The sequence below is a fragment of the Lottia gigantea genome (genome assembly GCF_000327385.1).
Source record: "Lottia gigantea unplaced genomic scaffold LOTGIsca_2, whole genome shotgun sequence".
NCBI classification, from domain to species: Eukaryota; Metazoa; Mollusca; class Gastropoda; family Lottiidae; genus Lottia; species Lottia gigantea.
In genome coordinates, this window is record NW_008708400.1 from 689,318 (window position 1) to 705,508 (window position 16,191).

The 16,191-nt window shown below is 33.3% G+C and overlaps 2 protein-coding genes across 2 annotated transcripts; one reads left to right on the forward strand and one right to left on the reverse strand.

The window, feature by feature from the left end:
* Positions 1–272: 272 nt before the first annotated feature.
* On the forward strand, positions 273–3,997 carry LOTGIDRAFT_152624 (hypothetical protein; the record flags this gene model as incomplete). The annotated part of the gene is made up of 5 exons (XM_009053149.1): positions 273–456; positions 1,400–1,556; positions 2,057–2,260; positions 2,432–2,587; positions 2,929–3,997. The coding sequence occupies 5 exons, from the start codon at positions 273–275 to the stop codon at positions 3,995–3,997; spliced, it is 1,770 nt and encodes a 589-aa protein (XP_009051397.1).
* A 2,202-nt stretch (positions 3,998–6,199) lies between these two features.
* On the reverse strand, positions 6,200–12,388 carry LOTGIDRAFT_208719 (hypothetical protein; the record flags this gene model as incomplete). Its single annotated transcript, XM_009053150.1, has 7 exons — positions 6,200–6,463; positions 6,797–6,880; positions 7,132–7,287; positions 7,585–7,683; positions 8,079–8,153; positions 8,556–8,747; positions 12,302–12,388. The coding sequence occupies 7 exons, from the start codon at positions 12,386–12,388 to the stop codon at positions 6,398–6,400; spliced, it is 759 nt and encodes a 252-aa protein (XP_009051398.1). The 3' UTR covers positions 6,200–6,397.
* Between the last annotated feature and the right edge of the window lie 3,803 nt (positions 12,389–16,191).

A 16,191-nucleotide genomic window follows, 5' to 3' on the forward strand; every position in this document is an offset into this window, starting at 1 on the left:
AATTGTTGTTTGGGTTCTGCCATATATTGATTTAAAAAAAAACCGATTGTTTAACTCCTTGCTAGGCCCTATTGGCTAAACCCTGCATTTTTTACCCAAAACATCAATTTTTATTCAAGTGCAAATTTGATGGTAGAAAACATTCACATAACTTGTCGAAATGTTTGTCGTCCTAAAATATGCCATGGACCACTGTATTACGTTGTTTCGGATTACTAACTCTCCTTCAATGGAGGCGTGGAAAGTTAGCGGCAAGTTGAATAAAAAACAACATGGACAGACAAACGAAAGGGTTTGTTTTGGTAGTTGGCGATGGCGATTTCTCCTTATCTGTGTCGTTTTCGGAACGGAGAAACCTCACTTGTGACCAGTTTGTGTCGACTTCATTAGAAACAGAAGAGACCATCTTAAAACATAAACTTGCTGTCGACAACATTCGCTTTCTGAAAAGTAAAGGTAATGCACTGGTAATGCCATGCTTAATTTATCAGGCTACCAGTTCAAATATTGATTACATTACATGTATTAAAAGTCAATTTTTTTGTAAATCATTGCTCACACTTTGAATTGGTTTATAGAAAAGTACAAAAAGGGTTGAGTTTTAGGTGTGGTAAAGATTTGACTGGCTTCATTTTATTAGGCCAGGATTCCTCAGATATTCTATGAAATAATTAAAATTGGTTTGTTTCGATTTTCATTATGAATCCCCCAACTTGGCACATATTTCATGAGTAACAAACTCGACAACGGCAGCAAAATGCATCACCTATTTTCGTTTACCTTACAATTTTTAATCTCTAAATACCGGTAAGTCTAGAAAAACATGTTGTATGGAGACCCAGTGTATAATTTACTTTTTTTAGTATTCATCTCCAATAGTATTTCATTATAAATACTGACAATTCCTTCAAAGATAAATGATTTAAGAAAAAAAAATTTGACTGACAAAATTAGATAGCCTACATTGGATTACATGCTTGTAGCCAACTTTGAATTCCGATTACAGCTTGGGATTATAAGGAAATTCAGCCGATTATAAAATTGTACATTTGTTAATGTCAAAGTATACATTATTTTACCTTGCTTGAAACTACTGGATTCATTCTGCCAGCTGACAGTGTGAAGATTACCCATGTTTACCAAGCAAGCAAATGCGGAGGTCACGCGAGGTCGCACATGTAAATTAATAATCATTTCGGGAAATGCACGAAAAATAGGTTTGCACAAAATTAGGTAACTTGACTGTATAGTCCTATTTTTGATTCCAGTAGCATTTTAATACAAAAATGTAGGTTAATTTAAGCCAAGGCCTGGTGACAAAGCCATTATGATAGGTATAAGCTTACATTACATATATATTTGGTGCAAAAGTAAAATTTCATTTTTTTTCTTCTTCTAGGAGTGAAAGTTTATTTTGAAGTTGATGCCAGAGAATTACATTCTGATTCATTGTTTGAAGACAGGAAATTCTCCAGAATTATATTTAACTTTCCACATTCTGGTGGAAAATCTAATCATAAAAGGAACAGGGCATTACTGAATGATTTCTTTAGCAGGTAAAAGATCAATATTTAATGGATTCAAATTTCTGCAGTAGGCTAGGCCAAGTTATCCCTATATAAATGAACTCCTTAAGGGACAAGAGCGCCATCATCTTTGACCAATCATACTTAAGTTTCAGAAACAATTTTTTTTAGCTAGACCAATCAATAATAGTGTTCACAGCTCACCATCAAAATTTGAGCCTTCAAATCTATGTGTACGTTCAAAAGTTAAAAACTCATTTTTTCTTGAGAGACTGCCATATATAGACATATATGTAAATAGGAATTATGCGATTTTCGCACATTTCTAGTACATCTGAAGACTATTTTCCTATACTCAAGACTCAAATCAACCCCCCTAAATGGCCCTTTAATTCTAGCAAGGTTACTCTATAGGATGTCAACAGCAATTAAGGTGTTAAAATTTAACTTTTTACAAAGAAACAGAGGCTGTAAGTTTTTCTTTTTTTTTTGGTTTATGGTTGATTACTAGTACAAAACAATTTTTTCAGTGCTTCCCAGATTTTGGAAGATGATGGTCAAATAATGGTGACCTTGTGTAGAGGTCAAGGTGGGACTCCTGCAGATAAACCAAGAAGAGAATGGCATGACAGTTGGCAAATAGTTTCCATGGCAACCAATTCTAATCTAACTCTAAGAGAAGTTATACCTTTTGATGTCAATGATTATACCAGCTACAATAGTACAGGATTTCGGTATGTCCTATTTCATCACATATTAGCTATTTTATCAGGCAATATATTAGAATGTATAAGAAATTAAGATGTATATATTTTCATCTAATATCTGAAGAAAATTAACACATTTTAGATTGAATAATGATTATTTATTATGTACCGTAGTCATGATTCAATTTCTCTTTTCAGAAGTCAAGATAAAGGGTTTAACACAGAAGGGGCAATAACTCATGTTTTTGAGTTAAGTGATCAAGTGCCTGTACCTGCAATGGTGAATAATTACACTATTAAAATAGAGGAACAACATTATACTTGTCCACCATACCTTCAACACAAATTAAACAGGTTAAATATTATTTTTTTGAAGTCCTTGTTTGCTTTGACTTAAACATTCGACCTTTCTGCACTTGATTAGGCTAATTAGCTGGTCGACATAGTTCACTTAACAGTTGGAAATTGAAACGGCTCCCTCAATATCTGATACTGATTTCTTTCATTGCACATTTAGTTGCTCATCTTCAGTAGTCCAATCAGTGTCAAATTGTTACAAGTATAAATATATTTATTTTCCATTTTGTTAAGAGAGGGATAATGCTAAGATTGAAAAAATATCGATGTGCCTGTTTTCAAACAGTACATGAAATATTGTTGGTGGTTTATCACGTTAGGTTTAATTTTGATTGCAGAAATCTTGTTGAAGATAAAAGTCATCCCATAGCTCTAGTACTGAACAGCTTTGTTGAAGAATTTAAGAAGAAAGTAGACATTCCTGTGGAGAAATTAGAACTACCATGGTACATTTGTGTAGTCTCTGCTGATACATCTAAATCTTATCTTTTACAACAAGTTCCAGCTCAGACAGAGGAAAAAGAAATTGATACTCAAGAATCTGATGGCATAGATGAGAACAAGGACTTTGAATCAGAAAAATTGTTCGATCAGAATTTCAATAATGCTAATGGTCATATTTCTAATGGTCATTCAAATGATCAACTGAAAATTCGGACGTCACTGATGGAGCAGTTAGGTGATCTATCATCTTTGTCTGTATGTGAATCAAAATGTTACTATAGTGCAGGTATAACAGCTCGACCCTGTTTAATAAACCTGAACAGTATTCCAGTTCAACATGAATTTCTGGTAGTTTGTCCTATTGTGTCTTCAATTTCTTTTGACTCTTTTTCCCAAAATGTGCTAGAAACTTTGGGTACCTTGAGTACATTGGATCTTGAAATTTGTGACACCGCCAATCAATGTGCAGAGGTCATTATGAAAGGGAAAGTAACACCTGTGAAAATTGGGTCTATTCTATTATCCAATGATTGTTATACATTATTACTTTATCTGGATAAATTAACTCAAATAGTTTTTGGTATTGACCAAATCAGACTCCTATGGTCTAAGGATCAACGTTTTTCTACACAATTTGAAGATGTTTCAAAATGGCCGATTGAATTTAAACCATTTTATTTGTACCCTATGAAATTTGTTCATGATTTAAGTTTATGGGAGAAAGAAAGTGAAGAATTTGATGAGTTAAGAATGTGTAATATTATCAGGAATATAACTGGAGATTGTGTTGAGAATGTGACATTATTAGATAGATTTCAGGACTTGACTACCTCTAAATGGAGTCGCTGTTATCGTTTTACTTACATCTCACATGACCAGGCTTTATCTTACATCACTTCTTGGAAATTACAAAGTTTGTTAAGATTACAGTTAGCAAAGACATTAGGTATAACATTACGTTGATGTTCATCTTAGGCCTCTTTTGAAACGATGAATTACATGAATTCAAACTTCATGCATTCTCACAAACTTGAACAAATTAAACTGGCCAAAACATGCTTAAATTAATGGTTTGATGATTCCAGAGAAAATTGTGCCAAGTGAGCGTATTTATACAATGTGTTGTTATGTCTTGACCTCTGGATTTTACTGTTCTGGAAATAGAAATAAAGTGTCTTGGCCTGACCCGAGATTCAGAGAGCACTGTCACTGGTATGAAAAAGTTTGGTATTGATTTTCATCAAGTTTGTGTTGTCGTTTCATTGTTTAGTATCTTATATTCATTGATTGTTAACTTTTGAATTAAGAAAATTATGTTGGTATTTTCTGATTGTATTGTATCACATTGGAAATAATACCAGTTCCCTTGACAAATCTTTAATACTTGTACCTCGTGTTTATCCAACAATAAATTAATTTGATATACATAGTGCAAAAATTGAAAGAAGTATAGATAAATAGTTTTGCAGCTTTTATCAATCATTTACTGCATATCACTTTTAGGAAAAGTACTGATAGATCAATTTCATGGCATATGTTTTATTACTCATGTTGGGAAACATGTCAAGGAATTCTAAATCTTGAGAAGCCTTGAATAGGGAGATAAGTTATGCAAGCTCTATTTGAGGTCTCATCAAGCCAAATAAAGTACAAGACACTAATATATCAATAGTCCTCTTTATCTTCTTGAAGAACTCTCAAAAAAACATTTTTGAAAAATGAAATTTATTGTGATAACAAGTAATACAAGTGGTAAAATTCTCACAAAGAATAAAAATATTCTATAATATAAAATATGGTGCACAAAACTGACTAAAAGCACTATAAGGTGAAAATGGTTTCTACTAGATAGTGGTCATAAAGTTAGCACAATTTAAAATAAAATGAACAAATTCTCCTATTTTATAAAAACTATCATTGAAGACGAGTGAAGAAAAAAATGTGACTAAAGCATATCTGGTTTGATATAAGTTTTTTTAACAAAAGTTTTCTGAACCTTATATGTAGAAAGGTGGCCTTTACAAATTCTCACGATATCGTTCCTAATTAAAGGTCTGTGTTTAAGACAAATAAAAAAACCAAGAATATTTATAATCACTTCTCCTGGAAATATATCATTACAGCTGTAAGTAAATGATTATCAAACCAGAGACACATGAACTACAAGTAATTTGACGACCTGCATACATATTGCCACCATTTCATCATGCATTATTTTCACCAAATAGTAACAAATATATATCTGAAGTGGCTTGACACCATAGTGATCACCAGTTGAGTATGGTTGGTAATAAGAATATTAGTCATGAGTTTTGATTACAACTCTCATGCAACTGGGTTGTGAGATTCATATGGAATGCATGACCACTTTCATTTCTTGCAACTGGTAATATCTAAGTGTCCAGGCACCTTTTAACTAATGTGAAGAAAAAAAGTGCATGAAAAATTATATAATTGCATTCTGTGAAATGCATAAATATCATATAAATAAAACAAGAACACAACCTATAGTTCAATTATCATGAAATGTACCGGTACAAAATCCAAAATTGGGAACACTAGATTAGAGAGCCATAGACAAGGAATGATTTGCTCTTAGTCGCAAACTTGCAATAATGTCAGATAAATGTTCCTGCATGCAATGCAATAAGCTAAATAGCAACTAAAAATCAGGTATATTTAATGGTCCCTTATGAAATATGAAAAGTGAATTTCAAAAAATAATAAGAAGGAATCACAAGTGAGGTACATGCAGAACACTAGAAAAAATACTGGATTTTCAGTGATCTATAAATAAATTTCTATGATATGATTTATAAATGACGGAATAATCACTAAGAGCAATAATTAAATGTGAGCTATATTGGTGAGAGCTTTTGGAGCCATATTTATAGACTTTCTTCTGAACTATGGGAATACACGTAATTGATTCATGAGCAATATGGCCAGATTGAGCATAAGCATAAAGCAAATGGCACATAGACAGAAAATGACTTATGGCTTATAATTACAAGAAAAATTTGTGACCTGTAATATCTGCCAAAGGCTGTTAAATTATACATTGAAATTATACTCATGCCATTTTCGAATTTTAATTCAACATAAATGTCATAAGAAATTTTGTTATCCAACCTCACTATCAGAATATATCACATAAACTGTCATAAATGCAGAAAATGTCTGAAATTTTGTTTATAAAATACTGAGGAAAATTAAAATTTAATCGTAAAAATAGGATTAAAAATAAAAGAGGCCCTCATTCAGCTCAAAACATAATATAGACTATAATGCTAGGAGACAATAATCTCTATATAAGGTATATATTTCTGACTAGATCAAGTTTCATCCTGATAGAACCTCAGCTCAATATCCTTCTTTACTTTCCTTTATTTTTCTAGCTAAACAACAAGCAAATACTATTCCAAACACCTACAAAAGAGATTGAATATTTAAATATATTATTTGCTGGATATATATAACTACAGGACTAAGGGTTTTATTTTTACATTCTACTTGTCTGCAATGCAGTGAACAATGATGGAAATTTTGCAAGGACAACAGCATTAGCCTTCCAACTTTTGACAGATCTTAAATGTGCCCTGCCTATAACACATTGGGCCTCGGTTAACTGTCCCATCCTAACAACTATGTCAGTCCTAACAAAATAAAAGATGACCAGTTGGTAGACCAAATCAGAATGTGATTAATAATCTTGTTCCTGTTTTGTTGCCAAAATAAAATCATTGTGACTATTAAGCTCACCTGTATACAACAGAATCCTAAACCAATACCACCAATTATTATTAGATGGTTTTTAATAAAATGTTCTAATTGCCGTGAACATCCCTAAAATATAAATACAAGGTTCAGCATTTCTAAAGGACAGATCTGATGCAAATAGAAGCCATAAATGGCCTGATACACTTAAAATATATACAACCAAGGTGTATCAAAATAGCAAGGAGCTCATCACATGCTACCAATGAGTATTTGGGATATAAAATCAGGTCACTTAGTTTGGGAAATGGAGATATACTTTCCAAAGAACTTGAATAGAATAAATGAACAAAACATAAGAAGAGTAAAATAGTACTTACAGTCCAGTAGATATTAGATGGATGATCTCTACCAGCACAATTCGGGCTTGGTGTCATACAACATGAATCTGGAGCTCTATTTGATGTTGTTGTATCTAAGCGTAGCCATCTGGAATATTTCCAGTCTTTATAGGAACCAGCTCCACAACACTGAAACTGTGGACAGAAGTTATAATAGAAGTGGTATTATGTATAATAAATTGGTGAAATATTCCTACAGCATTTATAATCCATCTAAATCTAACTTGTCCAAGATGAAGTCAATCAGATTTACCAGATTGGATGAAAAGCTTCTCTTTGGTGCCCCAATTTTTTTTCCTAAATGTCTTTTTGTCAATCTTGTCTTACGAACTGCAATATGCTTTTTATATAATTAACATACTAATGGAATTGTTTCTATGTAACTGACATTGTTCCAGATTAAAAGTGGCCAGTTGTAAATGACATTCTTACCTCTCTCTGCATACTATCAACAGCTTCATCTATTCTTGTATCAAATCTATAATTTTCTATCATTGTTTCATTTAAATTACGTGTCAATTCATCTCGAATCTATAATAAACATTGCTCAAATAAATTTAACATAGTTTGAACACTAAACTTCCTCTTAAGAAAGCACTCAGCAAGACCATTGTGATATTATGCTGGGGCTAGGCAAGCAAATTTTATCACCCAATTGTAGAGAATTTTAAAACGGCTCAAAAAGTTCACTTGTGTGTCTGCTCATGTCCACGACAAATTTTTGTCGGTAGGAATCGCTGTTAAAAGTTCCGCCAATGACCTACGCCCTTAAAAATTCACTCAAAACCCTAGCATATGAAAGCATGGTAATCAGATAGATACAAGAAGCCATGTTTGAATTCTTAGAACAACATTTGACATCACAGTAGGTATTTGCATTTAGATATCTTTCTTTATTGTTTCAATAATTAAAAAAAACCACTTACAGCTCCTTCATACATATAGGCTAATATCCCTGCTACTGCTTCTAATAGAAATATCACTATTAATAAACAGGCATACTGAAAATAGAAGAGTATATCAAGCTAAAACAAGATTTTGAATTATCATTATATTTTCATCTTATATGGAGCTGGGTGAAGATCTAACAGTAACATTCAATATCTGCACAAACCTTTTCCCAAAATGTCTCAGTGTATTTGATCAGTTATGAGTTAAAGATGGCATCTTTTTGCTACTCAACCCCATCATTTCATACTAGTTCAACCTTGTTTTTAATCACACATGGAATTGGATCTAATCATTCTTGACGTAAAGGGATATATAAAGCTGATGAAGCTTATTTTCCATATCACTTTTCAGAACAAAAATCATAATCGTTGTTTGTAATCAATTTAATCAAATGTGACATATATTCTATTTTTGTCAGTCATTATCCATAAGAAAACAGTTACAATACTTACTAATACAAGACAGAATCTAATAGATTTGATGGTACCAACACAACCTAGTATACCAACCAGTATAATAATACAACCAATACTAATAAATAAAATAGTAGTGGCACCAAACATATTGTTACCTAGTAAACTAATATAGTCATGTTTACTAGTTAGTGTCCAAACACCTATTGCGAGAAATGCTAAACCAGTTATCTGAAAAAAAGAAACAGAAGACATGGTTATATGGATTTGTAGGGAACTAAATAATATTATATTATGAAATGGGTAATGAAAGATATATTTGCTTTACTGATAGCGCTTAGCTTTGTCTATCTGTACCACTTATCAGAATTGAATTCTTAAGTCTGATTCTGGTTCTCTACTCAAAAACAACATCCAGTGGAGTTAGTGTATAATCCGAAGATCGAAGATCGCAGACCTGTATAATCCGAAGATCGCAGACCCCAACTATAATCCGCAGACCCCCTATACTATATTCGGCAGACCCAACTATAATCCGCAGACCCCCTATACTCCGCAGACCCCCTATACTATATTCGGCAGACCCAACTATATTCGGCAGACCCCCTATACTATATTCGGCAGACCCCAACTATATTCGGCAGACCCCCTATACTATATTCGGCAGACCCAACTATATTCGGCAGACCCCCTATACTATATTCGGCAGACCCCAACTATATTCGGCAGACCCCCTATACTATATTCGGCAGACCCAACTATAATCCGCAGACCCCCTATACTATATTCGGCAGACCCCAACTATATTCAGCAGACCCCCTATACTATATTCGGCAGACCCAACTATAATCTGCAGACCCCCTATACTATATTCGGCAGACCCAACTATAATCCACAGACCCCCTATATACTATATTCCCCCCCACCCCCCTCTTCATTTTTTTTAAATCTTAACACTTTCAGAATTTCTTTCTTATTTACAACATTAGATGCCTGAATGGTTGACATGTAGTACAATGTTTCAAGGTCACAGTAATTTGACTTCATGTCAAAAGCTTTGAATTCGATTGATCTTTGACTTCAAAGGACTGACTCGGCATTACTATAACGAAAATTTCATCAGCTGGTTCATATATTTCCCTTATTCACTGGGCTTTATAGAATATGAGCTCCTTTCACACACTCTGTGCATGTATTACATAAATTAAATGATATATTCTTCAGTTGTAAATTTGATTCTCTTGAGAGAGGGTTTCCAATATTTCATACATGTTTAGAATACCTGCCCGAATTTCTGTAAAGGAGGATAAGGAACTGAGTAAATTTTCAAATTTTAAATGGAAAGACACTTCAAATTTAGAAGAAATTGGTAGTGGTGCCTTTGGCACGGTGTTTAAAGCATCGCATGACGAGAACGTTGTAGTTACGGCTAATATTAGAGATCGACTACTTGAGTCACATATTAAGACATTAAACGAACAGCTTAACTACATTTTGTAGTTACTAATTACATTAATGAGTGCCTTAGAATAGGATCATGTAGAATTATTTTGCATTTTGTTATTTTGTGACTATGTCCATTGAATAAAACAGTTTTTGTTTTTGGTTTAGCGTAATCAAACGGTCTCTTTGAAAGTTACACTAAAGCTCGGCAACAGATTATGGTTTTTGGAAACTGTACAATGTAATTTCCACTAATTTTGAACCCTCCTCATTTCCAACATCCAAGGATGTCAACCCAAAGCGGTGGAGAAACGAGAGTGGGGAGGGAGGCATAGCATGGAAATGCCCAAATTGTGATGGATGGCATGTTGCCACTAAAAATGCTACTAGCCCACAAAGTTCCAAAAGCAGTTTTTGATATACTTTGCAAGTAAAAACGTAATAGGTGGAGATTACAATGTTTTGTACACACCTCTGGATGTCTATATGATTTCATCCCTAAGTCTAATTATCGACGCATATCCAAACATTGCTTCAAAAAATGGCTTCAAAAAATAAAAAAAGTAGGCCCCCTATATGGGGTCTGCCAAATATAGTATAGGGGGTCTGCGGATTATAGTTGGGTCTGCCGAATATAGTATAGGGGGTCTGCGGATTATAGTTGGGTCTGCCGAATATAGTATAGGGGGTCTGCGGATTATAGTTGGGTCTGCCGAATATAGTATAGGGGGTTTGCCGAATATAGTTGGGTCTGCCGAATATAGTATAGGGGGTCTGCAGATTATAGTTGGGGTCTGCCGAATATAGTATAGGGGGTCTGCGGATTATAGTTGGGTCTGCCGAATATAGTATAGGGGGTCTGCGGATTATAGTTGGGTCTGCCGAATATAGTATAGGGGGTCTGCGGATTATAGTTGGGTCTGCCGAATATAGTATAGGGGGTCTGCGGATTATAGTTGGGGTCTGCGATCTTCGGATTATACAGGTCTGCGATCTTCGATCTTCGGATTATACACTACCTCCAGTGGAAGATAAATCTATCATCAATTAAAATTACTTTCATATCCAGATATTAACAATATTGTAACATCATCAGTTATGAAAAAGTTTATAATGGCCTTGAAGTAATATGGAACATGATTGAATTGCAGTGGAAACAAAAATCAGATTATATTCTGATCAGTGCATATGGCTGAAATTAAGCTCTGTGGACTGGTAGAGCAATCAAATATTTTGGCAACTTTTTGAAACTTTTAAAACGTTTCCATGAAAAATTTAATGCTTGATATTCAAGACTAAGTCAAATTCAAATTAAATAAAGTATAACTTATGGTAATAAAGTTAACCTACTTTATCAATATTTCACATGTAGGATTCAGAATGACTTACTTAAACTATATTTCTATTGCATATTGCATATTCAGACTTGGTACTATTTTACTTTAAATACCAAGATAACACCAAATACATAAATAATAGATAAACAATGATAAACAGACTTTTTATAGAAACAGTCCCAGTACAGACTTACTTAGTACATGTTAATATCTGCATAATATATCATCAACAGTGGTTTTAAAATATTTTGATATTAACGGGATTGTAAAGAGGTTTTGTAAATTGTGTATCGGGGACAATTAGAGCATCAATTTGCGCCATAGCAAATTTTCAATCAGACATCTGTAGTTCTGAATTCTACTTAAACTAAGAGTTTTATGATGTCACCCTAGTGTCATATAGGTTAAATCATTATGGTCTTAATGTTTTTTTAACTGTTTAGTAGGAGTTATCTCCCATTATATATAAATAAAAGCATACTGTTCCCAAAGGATTCTGGGACAGTGATGGAACCCAAGATGGCGTACTATTTATTCACACGTGGTCACTCTCACCCCCAAACACAAATATAACACTAGCAAAGGTTTAATGCGATACAAGCAAATTTTGCAGGGGTGACGTCATAAAACACTTAGTTTTAGTGGAATGCAGGAACCATAGTCGTCCGATAGAAAATTTGAATGGGGTAAATTGATGCTATCAGTGTCTCCGATAAGCAAAACAAATTGGACTGAACATACTTTGAAGAAGAACTTTGTTAATGTGATGTGAAGTAGTCAAGGAAACTAAAAAACAAGGCGTGAAGTAATATAAACAAACGGCCAAGGATATTCGCCACCCGGGTGGCAAACAATTATTCGCCACCCTCATTTTTTATTTGCAAACCAAATGATCAACACTTTGGATGATGGAACTTTTGGCAGATACAGAATGGGTCTATAAAATCTAGGCTGCAAGACATACAGATTCCATAAGAAATAAGAAAAAAAAAATTATTCACTTACCCAAAATACTGTATTAAAAACAAATATAACATATCTTAAAAACAACAGACTACAACAGTCATTATCATTTCTGGCTCGGTTCTTCATTTTCTAGCATGGAGGTGGATGATTGACTGAAATCAAAAATATTTCAATGAAATGACCACTACTGGAATCATTTTTTAGATCTACTGCCTTAGATCAAATAAGAGCATAAAAGAGGACTCCATAGGTCTTATTTTATCCTAGGATTTGAATCTTTGTTTTCTAAATTAGGATGATGGCTTGCTGAAGGTCATCAAACATTCACTCACCAATCAAAATCAACTGATGCAACAGAACAAATAGTTGCAGTGCCAATGGGGATACAGTTTGAAACCTCAAGTTTCCCCCATTTTATTTATGAGAAATTTCAAAATAATTTTTTCATAAATTTTATTGCAAAATATGTGTCAACATGATCTGGGTTAGAACCTCCAAGGCAGCTTTAACCTATGATGTTGCCACAGCGCGCCCCCCACTGATTCAGTCTGCACTCCGTACCTCCAATTTCTGGAGGATAGCGCCACCACTAAGAACAAATGACTTAGAATTTATATATTTTCGTGAAATTTGAAATGTTAAGCCTCCATATCTTTCTATGACTAAAATATGTTAAGGATCTACCTTGTAGCTGTTAGTACACCTTTAAACCCCAAACATCTGCCTCCACTATGGCCTCTGATGGCTATTTTGAAAGTTGTTGTCTAGTGTAGACTAGGCCCTGTTTAGTGGGGAATTTTCCGATTACTTTTTCAAAATATATTTCTGAGGCTGTAAGAGGCAAATGTTTGCGACTAGTCCACCTTATGTCCTCAAAGTATCTAAAACACCAATATAATGATCCTCCTGAACTAAATATGGATACTGTTGGATATGCCTACTTCATGTCAATTTGACCCTTTATCTTTAAACTAAGTGTTAATAAATCAAAGGGTGAAACTAAACAAGTATTGTATAAAATCAAATATCACAGGATAGAATTAGTCATACAACAAAACATTAGACCTTTACCTTTGTTGACACTCATTATACCTACATTCTGGACTAACAATGAAATTCTTTTTTGTATGTTGACATAAATGTCCAGTGAATTATTTGACCGGTTACCACATTGTATTCAAATTGTTTTTTCAGATTGAGCCTTACAAATGCTCATACACATGTTCACACCCCCAAACCTGGAACATGATTTCTCTGGGGAAGTGTTATGTTATATTATGTAAATGTAATACCTAAATGGTGATGATGCCTTTTAAATACAACAATAGTGAATACACTAAGTTTAAAACGACATTTTGGTGAAAAATTATCATATCATCACGAAAATCAATAGGGATCATCTTCATCATGACATTGACCCACAAAATAAAAACAAAGGATTCATAAAGAATGGTAGCCTGTAGAGTGAGCACAAGCTAAATGTGAAAGGACAATATACAATAAGCTTATATGACCAAATTATAAATTATAATTATGCATTCACATAAAACCAAATTTTCTATCAACCTACCTCATACATAAAATATATTTAAATTCCTTATATGTGCTTACCGTGAATAAACTCCCCTTGCTTGATAAACACACTAGGTCATTATAAATATGTATATTTTGTTATGATTAAATCTAATATATTTTGAAGAAAGTCATGCCTGGAAGCTATGTCCTAAATGACCAAAAACAAGATAAAGCTATTAGTTTGAAAGGTTGACATTGAAACTATTAAACAAGACTAACCAGTCATGTAATGAAGATAGTCTAGTGACAAACCTTGCCATTCAAATTTACACCACTGCAAAGATGGTGCAAATAGCAACTGAAGGCATCCCCCTAAAAGTTTCTAAAATCTCATCAGAATTAAAATGCAGATCTGTATATTTGGTTTCATGTTTTTTCTCCAGGCGACTCCATGATCTGATGTCAAGTTTTAGTTTTTTGTTCAAACTCATTCATTTTGGTAATTTCAAGATACTGAACATAATGTGTTGTCAGCCTACTTTATATGTTTTTTTGATGGGTTAACATAAATGGTGACAGCTTTCAATGCTATTTGTTAAAATATGACTGAACACTAGTAAAAAAAAAGAACTTTGTAAGATCATAGATGGCTGGTACAGGCATGCGAAAACCTGAAAACGAAATCTATATGTGCCTTTAAATTGTAAGAATGGCTTGAACACAAATAGAATCAAAATGTAAGATGATCATCTACATACCATTGAATTGGAGGAAAGTATAAGATTATTCAACTCTCAGTTATTCCACTAGAGACAGTGTGTACTTTACATAGACTTACATTAACCAGACAAGATAGAGAGAAAAATCAATGATTCCATCCTACAGACATATAACATAGAGTTAGACAGATATTCCTGCATTATTTTATACACAAAACATATCACAATTCTAACTAGTGTACACTATAATTCTAGTATAAATAATCAGAATGTTGACTTTCTACCTACAAACATTGTTATTATAGATGTTTCACTGTTGGTGTAACCATGAAGAAGTTTAAAGGTGACTGCAAGAAGGTGCAGGGGTCAAGAAGTTAAGATGATTTTTAAAGGTCACTGTCCATATGATTTAAAAGTAGAACTGCACTAGTATTCTATTATGTGACGGTATTAAAATATTTGACCAAGCGTTTGCACATAGGCCCAAGGCAACAGAGCATCTAAATTTGGATCTAATGACACCATATTTGTATGCAAAAAAACCAAATAAAGTTGTGCTGTCATTTTCATACTTATATTAGTTCCTTAGTCTTTGGTAGAGTGTCAAATGCAAGAGTTTAATGAAAGGATGTTGGTGGAAGCGAAACTCAAATAAAGAAAAACTTAGATAAAATTTGCTGTGATATTTTCATCAATGAATTTTTCATTATTTCAATGTATTCAAACAAGATCTCCCATCGCCTAACAAATGTTATCAAATTCTAGAATTTAGTGAGCCACTGAAATAAATTCGCCACCTGCGCTTCTGGGGTTTCAACCTAGGGGGTTATTACCCCCAAGGGGCAAATTTTGACTTTTTTGGAAGTGGAGCTTTGCAGTCTAGCATTAAAAATTTGAACATAACAACTTAAATTGTTTTTTGTCAATCAATCTATATTCTCTGAAGTAGTAAAGATTTGAAAGGGTAAAATCAAGTATTATCAAGATCATTAATTGTGATGAGCATTGTATGTGAGTGTCTCTTTATTAATGTTTTAAAGATACAAAAATTATGTTACCAAGAATTTGGAAGGATTTACCAATCTAAGAGCTTCTAGAACTAGTGTGGATCTTGTGTTTCCAATATCAATGAATGTCTATGTCTGAGTGACAACAGTCTATCTAAACTTTCATGATATGTCTTTGATGCATAGTGGGCGGAGAGATTATTTTTTAATTTTGGATAGCTGTAAACGGATAGTATAGGCTCTATCAGCTCATAAGGCAAATATAAAAAATCTTTATCTAAGTTCTGAAATTCCACAAGTAGCTGACATTGAGTTTATCAGCTGGTAAATAAAATAATCAGATGACTAATTCCATATGTCTTTACCATCCATTCTTTCAAACTTTTGGGTCAAAATCAAATTTTGGCAAGTTTTTATTAAAAATGAAAAGTCAAAATGCATCAGAAATTATGTTAAAATATATGTATAATTTAAATAAAGCTTAAAGCTATTCTGTTTACACAATCATTTCTTCATTTAACCTTTCATTTTTTTCAATTCTATCAAATGAAAATTTGGACAAGTCTATTGACATAAAAGTATTATCATAGATATATTCCGCAACACCTCTACCAACTCCAATGGCATGCTGTATACCATGACCACTAAGTCCATTCACAAAATAGAAGTTTGGGTATTTTTCATGGGG